The sequence below is a fragment of the Melanostigma gelatinosum genome, assembly GCF_949748355.1.
Source record: "Melanostigma gelatinosum genome assembly, chromosome: 14".
NCBI lineage: Eukaryota > Metazoa > Chordata > Actinopteri > Perciformes > Zoarcidae > Melanostigma > Melanostigma gelatinosum.
Genome location: NC_136647.1, coordinates 11,257,380 through 11,274,706, shown reverse-complemented (window position 1 = coordinate 11,274,706; position 17,327 = coordinate 11,257,380). Strand labels below are relative to the sequence as shown.

At 41.7% G+C, this 17,327-nt stretch overlaps 1 protein-coding gene across 2 annotated transcripts; it reads right to left on the bottom strand.

Annotated features, from left to right (window-relative positions):
• Window positions 1-609: 609 nt before the first annotated feature.
• trim3b (tripartite motif containing 3b) lies at window positions 610-16,447 on the bottom strand. Of its 2 annotated transcripts, XM_079283905.1 has the most exons (17): window positions 16,296-16,447; window positions 12,879-13,054; window positions 9,521-9,650; window positions 8,785-8,889; window positions 8,490-8,641; window positions 8,055-8,235; window positions 7,782-7,883; window positions 7,516-7,614; window positions 7,075-7,227; window positions 6,369-6,747; window positions 5,734-5,837; window positions 5,441-5,608; window positions 4,659-4,827; window positions 4,140-4,181; window positions 3,349-3,419; window positions 3,070-3,210; window positions 610-2,782 (listed from the first exon to the last, which is right to left on the bottom strand). In XM_079283905.1, the coding sequence occupies exons 2-17, from the start codon at window positions 13,022-13,024 to the stop codon at window positions 2,630-2,632; spliced, it is 2,295 nt and encodes a 764-aa protein (XP_079140031.1). In that variant the 5' UTR covers window positions 13,025-13,054; window positions 16,296-16,447; the 3' UTR covers window positions 610-2,629. The 2 variants fall into 2 exon arrangements, with proteins under 2 accessions (XP_079140031.1, XP_079140032.1); XM_079283906.1 differs by lacking the exon at window positions 4,140-4,181.
• Window positions 16,448-17,327: the final 880 nt, after the last annotated feature.

Genomic DNA, 17,327 nt, shown 5'->3' with positions numbered 1-17,327 from the left:
GAGATTTAAAACACTTTGAATAATAGAAAGTCGTCCTCTTCAAGAACCTCAGTGCTATCTTTACATTTTTTCTCGATTGCTAAGCCACATTTCTTGAAACGGTCACCCATTCTCTCAAAACTGTAAACCCAAAACCTCATCTTCAAGCACTATTTACAAAACTTCTGAATCCTCTTGCAAAATGAAACTTTCGCCTCAAAACTGTTTTACCCGTGCTCAAAATCAAACACTGCTCTCAAATCATAAACAAAGTGATCAAAATAATATACACTATCAAGCAGTCAGTAAACAATACACCAATAAATAGAAAACACATTGTTCAAAACATATAGTTCTCAGGGAGAAGTAGATTTTTAATATCAAAACAAATTTCATATGAATGAAAACATGTTCTATTACAGTAGCTCAAAATTGATCAGACATCTCTCTGCTCTCTCTCTGCTATAGTATATATTGCCATAAAATGTAGTTCCCATAAAACATTTGATTATATTGTATGTCAAAAAAGGTTGTAGTGCAACATGCCATAGTGTGTACGGCTGCAGCCGTCATCAAAATGTACACAATAAATGAAGTCTTATTCAACAAAACGGAGCATTTACACAACAGTTCGTAGTGTAATTCTTTAATATTTACAGTCTTACCGTTGCCATGATTACGTAAATATAGTGATAACTTGTTGTAAAACTGGCCTCTTGTAGTATACAGTATAGGCTACACAAGATGGTCGATGTACCGTTTCTTATATGTGCTTCCTTTATTACACACAGACAGCTGAGATAGATATAAAAATGAAACCAAAGGAACACAGGGGTCGGATTTATGGATTATTAAGTTAAGTTTTCAAATGCATGTCAAATTTTTTAAAATGTGAAATCCAGATGGAAAGAAACAAATGGATTACTGATCAATTATTGGGGACAGACAGATAATTCATAAAATAAATAAATGTCTGATTTTAGCTGGTGTTGTGTTCCTCACAGAAAACCTTCAAAACACCGAACAACCAAGCAAATGAATACAAATACTGGATGAACCCAAGATAAGAAGGCGATTGTAATATACAGTAAACTATCTGATTATCTCACAGTAAATGATAACTATACACAAATAGGCATATATTACTCTTGCAAACTATAGACTATAGAACTGTTTTAATATTTGTAATTTGTGCAATGTTCAACAACAACTTACAACGATGCGTTTTGGCAGCGGGAAAAGTGACTGTTTACCTGGATGTGAGGTCCGGGAAGAGGCAGAAGAGAGAGCGAGCGGCTTTCAGTGCTACAAGTTACAAGGCCTGAATACAAAGACAGTTGAAATGCACCAATTAGAAAAATACTTTTTTAGAGCAAATTATGTAGAAAAGAAAAGAGAAAAATAAATTAAATCCTTTGGAATAAAAAATACAGCAAATAATGTGCGTACAACTTTGTTCCATTGATGTTTGCGAGTCATTCAGTTGGCTACTACTTGGCATGGCCTTCTACTGTATTAATATATGATCCAGTGTTGATTCATTAAGTGCTGCAATAAGTAGGATATATATTGAAATTACATGGATATGCATACCGTATGTACAACTACATTAGGTTGTAGATATGAATACACAACAGTACAAGAACCAGTGGGGTCAGATGCAAGAGGCTTGTTTTGTCAGTAGAAGAATAACTAGATGCTGTGTTCACAAACCACGTGTTTATTAACTGTTGTGCTGCTTGTCTTTGGGTAACAAAACAAAAACTTGGACTTCGGTAAAATCATCTTATGACTTCAAAGAAAACAAAAATGTACATCGATGAGCAAGGATCTTGTCAGAGTGATAAAGTGCAAAAGGAGAATCAGAAACAATCCCGTTTAAACAACACATTCCTGTCTGCATGTGTTGTATTTACTAATGACAAATTGAAGGCAGTGATGACAGGGTCATTGCTGTTTTAGAGCACAAGGAAAGGCCTGAGCATTGTTATTTCAATCACAAAGCATAATCAGGAAACCGGTCGTGCACTTTTGCATCCGTGTCTCAGTTTGTGTGCTGGTTGCCGGGAGTGTTGCCCATCTGCATTGCCCAAAAGAAATTGCAGTGTATCACCAACTTCAGACTGGCCGGCTGTCTACTGGTGCGGTCAAACACCTTCTTCCAGAAGTTAATTTCCAGTTCAGTTTTTCGCCTTAGTTTAAGGTAGACAGAGTGATCAAATAGGGACACATCCAATCATTGGATGATTTTTTCATGATTTGCTTGTGAAGTTTAATTTCTTTTTAAACCTGTATATCACCAGGATAGCCTGCTGAGATTTGTTTTTCCTCAACGAGGTAATTCATTTCACTTCTTGCTATAATATTTGGGATAGCTAGTTCACTTTGTCTTTAAAATACATTTTAATTACACTTGAATTTTTGGTGTTTTGGTTGTTTCAATGTAAACATTCTTCTTCAATTCCTTTCTCCTAAGCTCTGAATATCGGATCTTCTAAAGTATGTACAGACACAATAAAACGGGGATGCATTTGTGGAACCTGGGGCCGTTGTGAATTGTGCAGTCACGTTGCAGCTCTATGTCCATAAAGCAGTCAGTGATTGTAACTTGTCTAAAGCAAAGGTTGTGTCTGCGATGTCTTCCCTCTGCCTACTGCAGATATCTGTAAACTTTAAAGCAGTGGTTTCCGGAGTCGGCCACGGCCACGTGTCCATCTGAGGTGAGGGCGAGGCCTTGGGGTCCGTACAGCGGGTCTGCTGAGGTGTTAATGTAAGATAAGAAGGAGCCTGTGCTGTCAAACACCTGAAATAGAAAAGCACAAAAGGTTAGAGTTTCAGTGTTCATGTGTCAAGAAACTATGTCATCATGAACTAAATAATCAAAAAACATTCAACACTGCAGGTTTCAAGCTGCTGTGAATGCGCAGCTCAAAGTGCTGCTGTGCTATAAAATGCATCCTACTCCATAGAGTTTAGTGACCGAATGTAACTTTTTCTTTGTAACTTAAATGTCTTTTCATTTGCTGAAATATAAAGCTATATTGAGGAAAATAACGTTAAAGGCTTATAGTTAAATGCAGCCCGTCTCACCTGTATTCTGCTGTTGCCCCAGTCAGCTACGATGATGTTTCCGTTGGCGTCCACAGCCACACCGGTGGGAGCGTTGAACTGGCCGTTGCCTTCACCATGAGAGCCAAATTTGAACAAGAACTCTCCATCTGCACTGTACACCTGGGACAGGGAGTCAGTGAGAACACACGTTGTGTCGTCATCCATGTGCACTTTGATAGATTCACCATCAACGATGTAGAGAGTATACATGTATACATAGCATGTCATGTATATATATATATATATAGCATGTCTTACCTTTACAGAGTGATTGTGAAAATCGGTCACAATAATTTCATTTTTGTTGTTCACTGCGACAAAGTGCGGACCTGGATAAGGAGAGAGAGGAAGGTTGATGTGGAATTTGCAGTACCTGGCAGAGAAACTGATTGCTGTAGTTTGCACCATTCCCTTTGCTGTTAGTAGGCTGTTTCAACACAACATTCAGCTTGTTGTGCCTGAAGCTGCAATTATGAAACCTGTTTCCATCAGATGGTTAGCCGTTCTGATTTGCCTGGAGAGTATAGTGATGGCATTCCTTTAGATACTTTAACATGAGTTACAATTGTTTTCCCGTTTTTTTTTTCAGATCGTCAAAACAATACTAAAACTCAAAATTAGATAATATTGAAAGGCTCAAGGCTCCGAGATTCACCATAAACGATGATGGTTTATTGGGGAAAAAAAGGCTGATGTCGGCTGAGAACTAATCAGCTCTGTAGCTTCCAACACTGATTGTCTTGGAGCAAACAGGGAGCATCGGTTACATTCATTCACTGGAGTCAGGGCAGTGAAAATCATTCACACTGATCTTAATTAGCCATCGATACAAAAACCACAATCCACATGACAACATGTTCATTATTGTAGAAGTAAGGGATTAATACAACGGCATGTACATATTTCTGATTGTTATTGAACAGGCACAGCTTTGATTCGTCAACAATCGGAGTTCTCAGGAGGGCAGGCACATGATCAGGCAGTTGGGTTAGACAGAGGGCACTGCACTGTGGGATTAAGGTTGCAGCAAGGCCACACTTAGTACTTACTGAAAACTGAGCCAGATTTATTAAAGTTTGGACCAAGTTTTTCTGGATTGAAAAACAGGAGGAAGAACAGAAAGAAAGGCAAATAGGTAGTCAGAGATAAAGTACAAGCAAAGAGGAAAATAGAGTAGGGTGGTCCGCATAGGTGCAGATTGTGTGTGTGTGTGTGTATGGGGGGGGGGCAGAGGACCTCTGCATCGCTGAGGTTTTGCATTCATGTATATACAGGTATACAGGCTTACATTTTTAAACAGAATGTAACAGATTGTAATTTCTTTTGTATTTCTCGCAGATTTTATTGACTGTATTTATGTATTTACCTCTTTCAAAATCCAAAATAATGAAGATAGTATCTATGGAATACTTTGTGTCGTTATATACGAAGCAAATTTGTAAAATATCATGACTTTAAAAGCCGGTCGACTTTGCTGCCTCTCTGCCAGATGGCATCGTTAAAAGAGAGGGTATTGTTTGGGAGCTCCCCGTCAGTCTTAAAAAGAAGTCTTTCTTTATACTTCTCACCTGCAAACTGTCTGTCAGACGTCCCCCTGCCTCCAAACTTAGTCACCAACTTCCCATTGGATTGAAAGATGAAGACACAGCAGGCCTTGTTGTCCACAGCAATGATGTGTCCATTCTTGTCCACAGCGACACCCTTAGGACCCATGAGCCGACCTGCACCGATCTTATTCTGAAAAGCAAGGAAGACAACCCATTTTAGGAGGGAAAGAAAGACGTGAATATTATATTTTTAACAAGCATCCGTCCATTTATGTTTCACCTAATAAAGTATATATAAAGTATAGTAATTAATAATCCCATGACAGATCATAGTTCTTTGCAGTAGGGGTATTAATTATTATAGCGCAAAATAAAAAAATGATAGTATAGTTTGCCAAAAAAAAGTAAAAATTCATGAACATATCATAAATGTCACAGTATAGTATGTCATAAAAAGACACAATAGAGTATGTCACAGTATAGTATGTCACAAAAAGATCAAAAAATGTGATCAAAGTCAAAGTATCATAAAAATGTCACATAAAAAGTCATAGTGTCATATGTCATCAAAATGTTATAACTAGAGACCCTCTTGAAATAGGATCACACCAGCCATGATGCAAAATCGGGCCATGAGCGTAACATTTGGGAACCGATGGCCCCTTCAACACTTCAACGCCCCGACTGACTGCCCCCTTGCTCAGACCTCACCCATGCCATGATGATACACACACACACACACGCACTCACACAACACAAGCATACTGGGTCTGTTCAGCCAATACAGATTAATGAGATCTCACCTTAAATTTGCCGTCAGAGGAGAAGATGCTGACCCATCGATTGTCATAGTCGGCCACCACAATGTCACCGTTCATGTCCACAGTGACGCCCGTCGGTCTCTGCAGCTGCCCTGGAGACCGACCTCTGACCCCAAAGCGCATCTTAAAGTGTCCATCATTGGAGAATACCTGTAATCGGTTCCACCAAATAGCCCCTTTTGAGTGTCATAATCACAGTACTATAACAGTATTTTCCAAATCTATGTGTCCACAAAGGCATCATGGTTCTATTTTCCTCTCTGTGTCTGTCTCACCTGTATGCATTGATTGTTGCTGTCAGCCACCACCACTCTGCCGTTACAAGAGGCTGATATTCCTTGCAGATTTGTGAACTCTCCTTTTTCTCTGCCCCGGGTACCTGAAAAAGTAAACCCACTCAGTAAATGTTCCATTTCATATGTTCACCTTTGACTCAGTTTGTATTATTACCAGTGGTTTCAGACTAAAACTGTCTTATCCTTCTGATTAAGTGTTTGGAATGGTCTCCTGCCTTCCAGGCAAACGCAGGTTTCGGTTCATGTCAGTACAGTTCAAAAAATGAACTTGCAAAGACTTGAAACCGGCATTTGCCTGGAAGACACATTCTCCCTGCTACTGTGGTGATTTCACAACATTTGTTTTCTACGTTTCATCTTCCGACAACATACTGTAGCTCGTTAAGGTGTTTTTTTTCTGGATGTCACCTCTTCTATCAAGTCACAGCAAGTTGATTTTCATCCTGTAGTCTATTGGCATGAAGTGACAACAGAAACTGCCTCGAGGGTCAATGTAAAAACGTGTTGTACAGCTTAGAAACTGGTGAGCAGTGATGATAGTGATGTCAGCACGGTACGTGGTTTGACACGTACAGTGTATGGACTTTCTCTCTTGGATGGGTCATCCGTCTTACCCACTCTGTAGATGAGCTCATCCTCAATGGGGTTCTCCTTTTTCTTGGTGGTGCTGTACATGCTGGAAGGACGACGCACTGCTTTCTGCCGTATGTGGCCCCCTGTCCCGCTGGGAGACTTCACCCTTCTCTTCACGTCGTCTGGAGACTGTGGCACATCTGAGGGCTTGATCGCCCGCAGGCGGAACGGGCTGCCACGTATCGGCTGGCCGTACAGCAACAGAGCGAAAGAGTACTCTCCCTCAGAGCGTAACGTGTAGCCCACCTCATACGTCCCGTTCTTGTTGTCCGCTACATCCGCCTCTGCAATGCGGCTCCCGTCGACAGACGTTATCTCTGCTTTTAAAACAGCGTTTCCTGTCCGCACCAACTCGCCATCCTGCAGAGAGAGGTCATCGATTCAATTTCAGAACAAGAAGAAATTCTGAATCTTGTTGTTCAAGCAACATGCACATGGTTGCCGCCTCTAAGGCAGCGCTTTCTACAGACTAACACTCAGACTAATCCCTGACTAATGACTTCTTGCAACAGAAAAATAGCTTGAAATGGGAATTTGAATGAAAAACTAAACTTGAAATATGTGACTAAAGCAAATGAATAAAAAATGAACAGATTAAGGTAAAAACAAAATGTATATCTGTTAGCTTTATCCAAAGTTCACTCTACACGAGGAAATGGAAGTGAGGCGAAATATTTGAGACAGTACTTTGTCCTTTGTCGTCACAGTAATCGTGTGGTGCTGCCCAGTCGCTGCATGGCGGAGACCCTCTCCTGTGGCAACCGAGGTGTGAGCCACGGCGGCTGTGGTGAGGAGAACTCCCAGGTTCTGAATAGAGCGTCGCAGACCTTCAGTCTCCACCTAGAGCAGACAACACACAAGATAAACAATATCTTCCACTGCAGAATCCCTTATTGCTCTAAAAAGTTACATTTCAATGGTTGGCTCCATGTGCATGGAGTTAAAATCAGCCTCAATATTAATGAATGCACTGAGAAGGATTCCCACATTTTTTATATTTATAAAGATTTTTCAATTCACACAAAAATTGATATCATTATAGAAACAAAATCCACAAATATAGGATTCACAAATATGTTTCTGATGCACACACAAATATGCTGAATGAGAATAAGCAACAGGTAATACCTGACAATCCAGGTGTGCATTCTGATGTGGTCTCTCTGGGAAGTCATGTCTGGCCAGCGCTGTGACCCGCTCGCTCATCTGCTTCTGAACTAGCAGCACCTATACTTGCAGGAGACACATATTGCATTCCAAGTCGTTTCTTTCATACAAAACCCAAGCACATCCGGATACACACTGCAACGCAGTTAAAAGCTGATTCTCATACGTGTTGTAACTTGTAACCTGTTTGATATCCTGCTTTTAAATATTACAATCTGACTGCCCACCTCAGTAGCACTCCCATGGCTGAGAGCCCGCTCAGTAAAGCTGCAACTGCTCTGGATGTGTTCCTTCCCGTGGAGGAGAGATGAAAGCTGGGCCTGCAGGACCTGTGGTCAGGTAAGCGGAAAAGTCAGCAGGCTGAAGTATGTTGACAGGAATGTGAGACATGTGGCAGGTCATGATCAACTACTTGTAAAATGCTTATGTGTTTGTGCACAACAACCTGCATGTACACCTCTGTGTGCATGGATCAGATGTGTGAGTTTGTGAAACATAACCTTTTGCTTGGTGCTGCAGATGAGCTCCAGGTCTGTGATGAGGGACGTCTTGCGCTGATGCAGCGCCCGTTCCAGCTCTTCAAACGTGCTGGTGATCTCTGCTACCGCCTCATTCTTCCTTTCATTCAGCTGGCGGGAGATCTCAGTCACCAGCTCGATGGATGCTGTTAGCTGAGGAAGCCTGGAAGTTGACACAATGTGACATTTTCTTCCATCAATTGTAGAAAAAGCACCCGTTAAAGAGCTATAAAGCTATACAAAAACTACAATGAACCCCTGTCACTATACACAGGGCCGTGTTTTGACATGGTGGGCACGGCATAGCATAGGACATCTTTGATGGCAGATGCCAGATCTGAGCCAAATGCTTAAGCTTCCAACCACCTGATGTGAAGGAAATATTCTGAAAGCTTTATCAAGGTATCAAGTCCTAACCTGCTAAGTATGGCATCCAGCTGTGTCTTCAGAGCAGCCTTGTGCTGTTCCACGACGTCCCGCAGCGGAACAGTCACATGCTCCCGGTGCTCGCCCTCAGTGCAGTCCAGACACATGGCCGTCTCACACGACTCGCAGTAGAACTCCATCACCTGCAGAGGGAGACAAACCGAGTAGAAAAGCTCATTCACTCCTGCTGGGCACTGCAGTTAGGTGGGAAATTTGAAGATTCAGTTTCTTTTACATTCATTATTGCTCATGAATTTAAAAAGGTAGGGCAGTTTGTGCTTCCCACCTTTCCCTCGTGGTTTGGGCAGCAGAGGGGCTTCACTGCAGCGCTGACTGACTCCAGGACACTGCAGGCCTCCGGCGGTGAGCACTCTGGGTCTCGTTGAAGGACCTGGTTGACATTTTAAACTTCATCATATTGCTTTTCAGTAGTTCATGATGTGTTTTATTATGTACTGTGGTGGGTTTGTTTCTTGTCTTTTGAATATGTATATTTTTTGGCATTTTTCCTTTATTTGGCAGTGGACGTATTATTGAGAGGTGGCAGAGGTGTCGAATCAAATTGTGGACATAACAGTACGTGGTACGCCCCTAGATGCTTTTCTCTTTCTCTGAATTTCCTTGTCGTCTGTTCGTACTGCTATCCATTTGAGCACCCTCTATTCAAATCTTTCCCTATAGCCCAATGGTAACCTTAATCATCACCCCTACATGCCCAAAGGAAACCTTTGATACAAAGCAAATGCTAAAAAAGAGCCCCTTAAAAAAGAAAGGTGAAATGACCTCAGTCTGCAAAAATGTTCTCCCTGTTTAACACAAAGACTGTCTCACAAAAACAGCAGTGCAGGAAACACTCAGACACTCTATCCCATTCCCCTAAGTACCATCTGTATTTATCTTAAATAATCTTTGTTATTAAGTCAGCTGAGTTTTGTCTTTTGTTCCATGTAAAGCACTTTAAAATCCTGTGTGTAACACATTTGTGTCTGACTTGAATTAAAAGAAGAGATAAAGAGTCAAACCTCCATGAGATTAGTGATGAAGAAGTTGTTCTGTAGAGCACAAACTCCTTTCTCGGGCAGAATGGACGTCTGCCGACACACTGGACATGAGAGCGTCAGGGACTCTGGGGGAATGTAGTTCTGGAGACACCTGGAGAGAGGAAGTCAACAAACAAAGACAAGCGAGTGTTACAACATAGAATCTACCCAAATGATTATTTTGCGTCGTTCTGTATATAAGTATAAATCATGTTCAATTTACCGATACAGCAGACAAAGAAAGGGAGGAAGACACTAGAGAGAGAGAGCAGTCATCTTATCACAGTAATTGAGAGACACTGCCTAAATAGTGCTGCTGTCGCAACAAATAGTGGAAAAGTGTGAATCCGAGTCAATCCGCAGAACACAGCCCCAGGAGAAGACACGCACACTTCCTATGAGAGTAAGTGAATCTGAAATCAATCTGCCGAAACAGAAACACAAAGAGACAAAAGACCAGTGGCGGGCCGTGCATTTTATACCTGGGCCTTCACTGCTGTCCTTGCAGCTGAAATACCACCTTATAACCACATTGTGGCGCCACAGCTATTATTAATTTTTAAGGCTGTAACTATGTACATCTTCGTATTAAACCGTTCGGGACGAGTCGTTTGAATAATGCTCGAGCATTTAGAAAATGCAAAAGCCTAAATTCAGGAAAATATAATGTCCTCAGCTGGTCTGGCTGTGGGATCCACTGTCATTCCTTAATCACAAGCCACGACCTAAAGAGATTACATAGGATTTTACTTTCACAACTTTAACGTTGAACGTACTGCTCTGCAGTGTCTTTCCTCGTCTCAGCACCCTCTAACATGGTGCAGCTCAACTCAGTTAGAATGCACTTTGATTGGCTGAGCTGCATCACGTGATGCTGTTAAGTTTCGTTTCACGATACTCACGTGCTCGCCCACTGACCAATCACAGCACACTCTGCACCTAGCGGGAAAGCTACAGATGAACACTGAGCGGCATGTAATGCTGACGTCATTATAGGCCGGCTAGCAGGCGCTGACACGTCAAAGAATACGCCCAGCATGTCAAACTAAAGATCTGATTGGTTGAACACTATGACAATCAACAATATCGTCCCCATTCACTTCAATCTGCACTGGCTGCAGGTGAGAGTCTGCAGGCCTCTGCCTCTGTTCTTACATAGAGACACAGAGGTGAGATCTGAGCTCTGCTTAAAACAAGCTGCACTGGAAGCAGAGCAACTGAGGAAGACAGTAGCTGTGCAATGAGAAAATAAGATAATGGGAAAAATATTTTTATAAATTATAATACATATAGTGTATTTAAGAAAAAGTATTAAATTATAAAATAATTTCTTTTTTTCTTTTGTAAATATATATAGCTTTGTGATTCTGTTTCGGCCAGCAGAGAAGGCCTTGCAGGCCCTGACGGCCCGCCACTGCAAAAGACTTTAGGGAGAGTTGACGTTTCTCTGTTCGTTTATGCTTCTGCATGTTTGTGTGAGTGTGCATGTGTTTTGGATTCTGGCCAAAACAGGGTAAGCCCTGTAAAAAGTCACACATCTATCCCACCGGCTCTACACGCTGGAATGTCGTGCAGGTTCAATTGCCCTTAGGAGACAATCTATTTCATGTTAGACAACCTTCAAGCCAAAAACAAACCCACAGTCAGCATAGTTCAGCTGCAAAATGCAGATTACCAGACCGCACTCCTGGCCTACAGCATGTGATGTTCGGTTGTTTTTCTTTGGTTCGGTGATCACTAAATTGGCAGTTGATGCAGCAAGAAACCCGAGGTCAGCGTCGAAGATAGGTCTCTGTTGCTGTTGTACACAAGGACGTCTGGAAGCTGCTTGGGCTGCATGTTAACGCCATTCTGTTTAATTTCTGACACCAGAATGACTCGTATCAACCAAGCCTGAGTAAACTGCAGTCGTTAGCTTTTGAGTACAACAGAGAGCTTTAAACCGTCTAATACTGCTCTGTCAACATCACTGCAGTGCTCTGAAGCCTGGATAAAAGACTGTGGCTTTGTCAGAAATACAACCAGCTTGAGACCGCAACAGCGATGTGGTGAAAAGGTCTGTGACGGGTGACGGCTAATGTTAACTTTCAGTGTAGATTAATCTGTCAGTTTGGGGTTACTTGGATATTTGTTGTTTTCATAAAATTCTATATTTCTACTAGTTTTGTCCAGTAAAAATAAAAAAACAAAATGTTTATAACACTATAAAACAGAAAAGCAGCATATAGAACTTAATAAACAATTAATCGATAAACTAAACTGTTGCTGATTAATAAACCAATTACCTTACTATCTTTTTTAAGACTAGTGCCACACTCATCCTTATCAAGTATAATCCTACAATAATTGTATGAGTACAAGAGGCCAAATGCCCCTATTGTAGGAAGATGTCATCAATTTCGGCACCATTTGAAACAGTTGCACAACCCATGGCCAAACGCATGATCCTGATCTCTGAATAATGAGCACACAACCGGGATAATCACAGAAAGAGTAAAAGGGGAGCAGAATGAAAAGAGATACAATACCACACCAAACAGACTCGGCCCAGCATGGATTTGCCAGCTCAGCCCTAAAACCCCTAAAACTACATCAACCCATCCCTGTATTAAAACATCTGTCTGGCAACATCATGTATAGCTCCAGACAAAAATCTGTTCCCCTCAGCAGGGCTCCAGATCACATGTCATCCAGTTAAACCCGGGGATTAAATTGGCCCTCCGGTGGGAAACTGCCCACCACGCTGCCTGGGAAAAGGATTTATCCTGTACTCTGTGTGGCTATTCAAAAGTATTCAATAAATATTTATCATAGGTTTAGAAGTAAACATAATCCCAGTTATCTGTCTGTACCTAACAACATGCCTTTCCAAATGCCTCCTCTGATGGGCTCGGCACGCAAAAGGCCCCATGTAAGTATTGCCTGAGGAGGTGTCATCTTTCCGAGGCACTGTTGAAGAATTATAACTGTGTCCTCCAACAATGAGCCTTTTCTAAGACGTTGACGGTCCCTGATGCTGCGGAATGCACTTATCTCAGTGGAGCCGGTGAGGAAAAGTGCTCTGAGCTGTCTAATTGTGGCCAGGGATTTGCAATAGATGCGGTTCCTCTAGTAGTAGACCTGTAAATACAACAATAATTCTTGAGTAAAAGGATGGGAGGGTAGGCACTGAAAGGGAAACGTGTCACTGTTTTACCACCTTCTTTGCATGGCTCAGCAAAAGTTACATGTTGCAGACAGTGCGAGCAGAGACTTGGGTTTGTGTCGGGTTTAGCTTGAGTGCAAGTAATTCGGACCATTGACAGTTGTCATTCAAACAGAGAGCGCAAATGTTAGTTACCTTTCGCAGAAGGTGTGCAGGCAGGGGAGGACCTTGGGGTTGGAGTAGTGATCCAGACAAATGCTGCAGACCAGAAACTGCTTGTCGATCTGACTCACCACAGGGCTGGTGCTTCCAGCCTCACGCTTTGCCATGGCAGAGGACATTTAAAGCCACGGACAATGACAGAAGTTAACCTGCAGAGAGACACAAATAAAAACATGAATATTTGACTATATTTGTCCAAAAAGCTTTTAAAGCGAGTGTCACTTTCAGCGCTGCTAATGCTTAGTAAACATACCACAGCAGCCACGAGGAACCAACGTTATCAAAGCTGCTTAATTACTTGATTATAGTAAAACGTGTCCATTGTTATGGTGTTATTTCTAGGTTAATACCAGACAAAAGCCAATAGCGTGAAATAGAAGCAGTCCTGAGTGTACAGACAGCAGCAGATGTAGACGAACCAGTGCGGCCATGTGCCTGGCTTTTGATTAACATCTCAAAGAACCCCCAAAGCAGTAAAAATAAGTTTTTTTAAACTAAACAATAAATGCAGTCTGTGGTTAAAGAGAATCCTTTTATTACAAATCCACAACAATGCATCAAAACAAGCTTTCCTGGCCACTGAAATAAAAACACATACTCCCGACCTGTTGTGACATTTACACAAACACATGTGACTTGAAACGGAATGTGTTGAGTAATGTCAATGTTTCCTTCTATTTGTGTTCGTCAGTCTGTCTATATTTACTCGTCACAAGTGAGGTCTCACTACTGCTAAACTTTATTTGGGTTCATACATATTCCCTCCAGATCAAACCATATGCTTTTGTACAACATACAAAATGAAAAGACAATGTATACACATAGATTTACTGCACATATATAATTAAAGAGTTTGATATATAGGTGAAAACTTTAATGTGCTTCACACATATTGGCCTACTTACAGTTTAACTGACGTAGCAGTTATATTTAGTTGTTGTTGAGTGTAGTAAAAAAACATATGTCTGTCAATGTTAGAGTGACAGTCAGTTATAATCCTGCATTTAAATGTTGGTGGCTGGGCACCATTTAGCTTGTATTTGAAAAAGAGATCATACTGCCTTTAAACACAGAATTCAGTCAATGTATGAAATCGTTTTGTACGACATTAAAATGTTACAAATGAAGTCATGCCAGCACAGATTTGAACTAGAAAACATACGTACATTTTAAAGAACAGAATAAAGAATAACGCATATGTCAGTGACAATTTGAAATAGTAGCAAAACTCTGTGAGGTGACCAGAACGGAGGAGCCTTGTGCCTTACATAGTCTCATCCATTATAGAAATACAGCTGTAAGGTTTGGATATTCTGCCTAGCAACACAAACTAGTGCTCCAACCTGCCCCACTTTCACGTTCATCAGTGCAAGCCTGAACACATATGGCATAATAATTACTTTGGTATGTTAAAGTTGCTACTGCCATGCCATTGGCAACAATGACAAGTGTCTCAAACACACACCCATGGCCTTAAGATATATAGTGGGTTTAAATATTACACACCCAATGACAAGGAGACAAACACACAAAAACTCTTACAACCACACTGATAATCATCACCCCCCCCCCCCTCCGCACATCTGTCACTGCTGGATCTAATACAGCACTCAATCCCCCTATGTACCATCTAGCTCATGTCCTATTGTCTGTCGTTGCCCACTGCGCACACACACACACACACACACACACATTCACGCAAAGAATCCAGTGACATACAATCTGTAGACTGGGAGGGTAAAGGTCACTTCTTAAGCGGCCAACCATGAGAACGTGAGGGACAGGCAGGGTGTCCAACGGAAATGATTACTACGTCGCTCATGTTTTGTCTAAATCTGCATTGTTCTCTAGAAACCCTGTGCTTCAAACCGGCACTTCAAGAGTATCCAGTTGTCTCTGTTGGATTCTGATAAAGAGAAACTTGAATGTCTCTCGATAGGAAGTAGAATTAAAGAGGGCTCACCCACAGGATGTCCCGTATAGTTCTCACACTTCTCTGTCTGTGCTAGAACACACCGATACTAATATCGGTAATGACGTCTGTCTAAATCTAGACACATCTATTAGAGGAACAAATGATGGTGAAACTAAAATAATACTGGGGCACTGTTGCATAGTGTGTGTTTCCTCTTTGTTTACTATCAGTTATATTTTAAAGCACAGTTTTATGAGGCGGATCAAAGCAAACAGCAAAAGTCCAAAGCTGTAAATCCCAAATAAGAGGAAAGAAAATGTAGCACAAAAGCTAAGACCATCCGTCTGTAGTAAGCCACAGAGAATGTAAAAACGTAGTTTCCTTTTAATGTATAGTTCAGCTGATGCATGAAAGGCATTGGTTTTACAAAGCTGTTGTATGTTCCAACTTCACTATGAAGTTTACGAAAACATAAAATGCATGCGTGCACGTGAATGATCGCTAATGACGAGCATGTTTATAGTTATATGCATTCAATAGACTGTGTTTTCTACATGGCCCCAACTTCATTCACGCTCATTTAAACTCCTAAATAGGCCACAATGTTTCGATTTGATGCTCTAAACTTTCTAAAGTCACCATGCCCAGTTAACTGAAAGGCTTGGGAAATCTAAAAACTGAGTGAAGACGTACTGATTCAAGATCTGCAGTTACAGGCAGCAGGGTGGGATAAAGCTAAGCCCAGGCAGGACTGCCGGAAGCTTAAAAAATGATGCATGAGAAGACACATCCTGCAGAGAGCTGTCAACTAATGCCATCAAAATGAAATGTGTTATAATACTGCTGGCCATTTATATGGGCAGTAATAACAGCAGTGATGTTGTCGGTGACCTACGCCTGACTAAATCCCAAAACTCACAGGATTACAGCTTTTGCACGTGTAACTAATTGTTTGTGTGTGTGTGTTAAAGGGCATGTTTGCTGCATGTTTGTTTGCGACAACAAGCTAACACCCGCAGAGTGAACACACAATGAGTCTATTCACTGCTGGCTGAATAGAAAAGTAGCCGTTTTCTTTGTCTCATTGAGAACAGAAACCTCTGCTGTTGCTTTTACTGTACAATAGGATCCTCACAGCTCACGTGTATCTCTTTTAACACACATACGTGTAAATGAGGAAGGGGGGAGGGGGAGGGGAAAGACGGGACATTTAACGTCTTCTTCCCAGTTCATCAAGAGGACAGGAAAAGGGACGGAGAGACAGACAGTTTAATAAAGAAAGGAATGAATAAAGTATCCGCCCTCCTGATCACTGTCACGCACCTGTGCAGCTATGAATATGTGCTGACAGCTTGGACAGACATCCAACCTCACACCTCTCTGGTACCAGCTGAGCTGATAACGTAAAGTAGTATGCACACATGCATGTAGATGAGGACGAACACACACAGAGTTGACAAAAAAAGACTACCTACTGTCAGTAGCGTGGAGTAGAACAATTTAGAAACCATCCATGGCAGCTCTGTGTTCCCTGACTCGCACACCCACTTCCTCCCTCGTCTCTCCCCTCGGCCTTGCTGACCAGTCTTCCTTTTCCCTTTTCCTTCTGTCGCCTTTTTTGCTTTTCCACCACAACACACACTAACACACACACACTGAAAAAAGGCAGAACTGGAATGACAACAGGGGGAGGGACAGTAAATTGAAAGTCCCTCCTACTGTCAGTACTGTTTTCAAGCATGAACTGGGTATCCGACTGCCGCGCTCTGATTGGCTGGGGAACTTAAACTAGCAGGGATAAGGGATTGCGTCATAGGCCAACAATTCGTGCTGGCCAGAGGGAGTGAGAGGCGACGATTGAAACGGACACAAATAGGAAAAGACCAACTGTTGAGACTAAACAGACAACAAACTTGAATCCAGGATCAAATTGCATATAAAGTCTTAATCTGCTGCATACTTATTTCATTTGTGAAATGTGCACACTCATAGCTGTGATGATTGCACACAGGAACAGGGTCGGTTCTTGAATGCAGCTTGCTCCTAACAAACTGAAACGGCAGCTGACGATCTTCTAAACATTAAGATCATTTGGCCTCCAGTTAAAGTTATGAAGAAATACGTCATTGCTCAGCCAGAAAAGTACACACACGCACACACACACGCACGCACGCACGCGCACACACACACACACACACACACACACACACACACACACACACACAGTTACATAATTCATGATGTCACCTTTAAAAAAACACTTAAAGTGAGAATTTGGAACACATGCCTCTCCCCCGAGCATTATAATATCAAATTACACATGTGCAGGAATTAAGAAAATACCCTTAATACAGAAAAGGGGATTATCACTTTGAATTTCAAGTAGAATATCTTGTCACAGGAAAGTTTTGCAACCAATCCCTTGAACGCCCCGTCCTTGTGAGGTGGTCAGAGTTTAATCTGGTGCAAGAGGTAACGATTCTCTGACAAAAACATCATTCCACAGT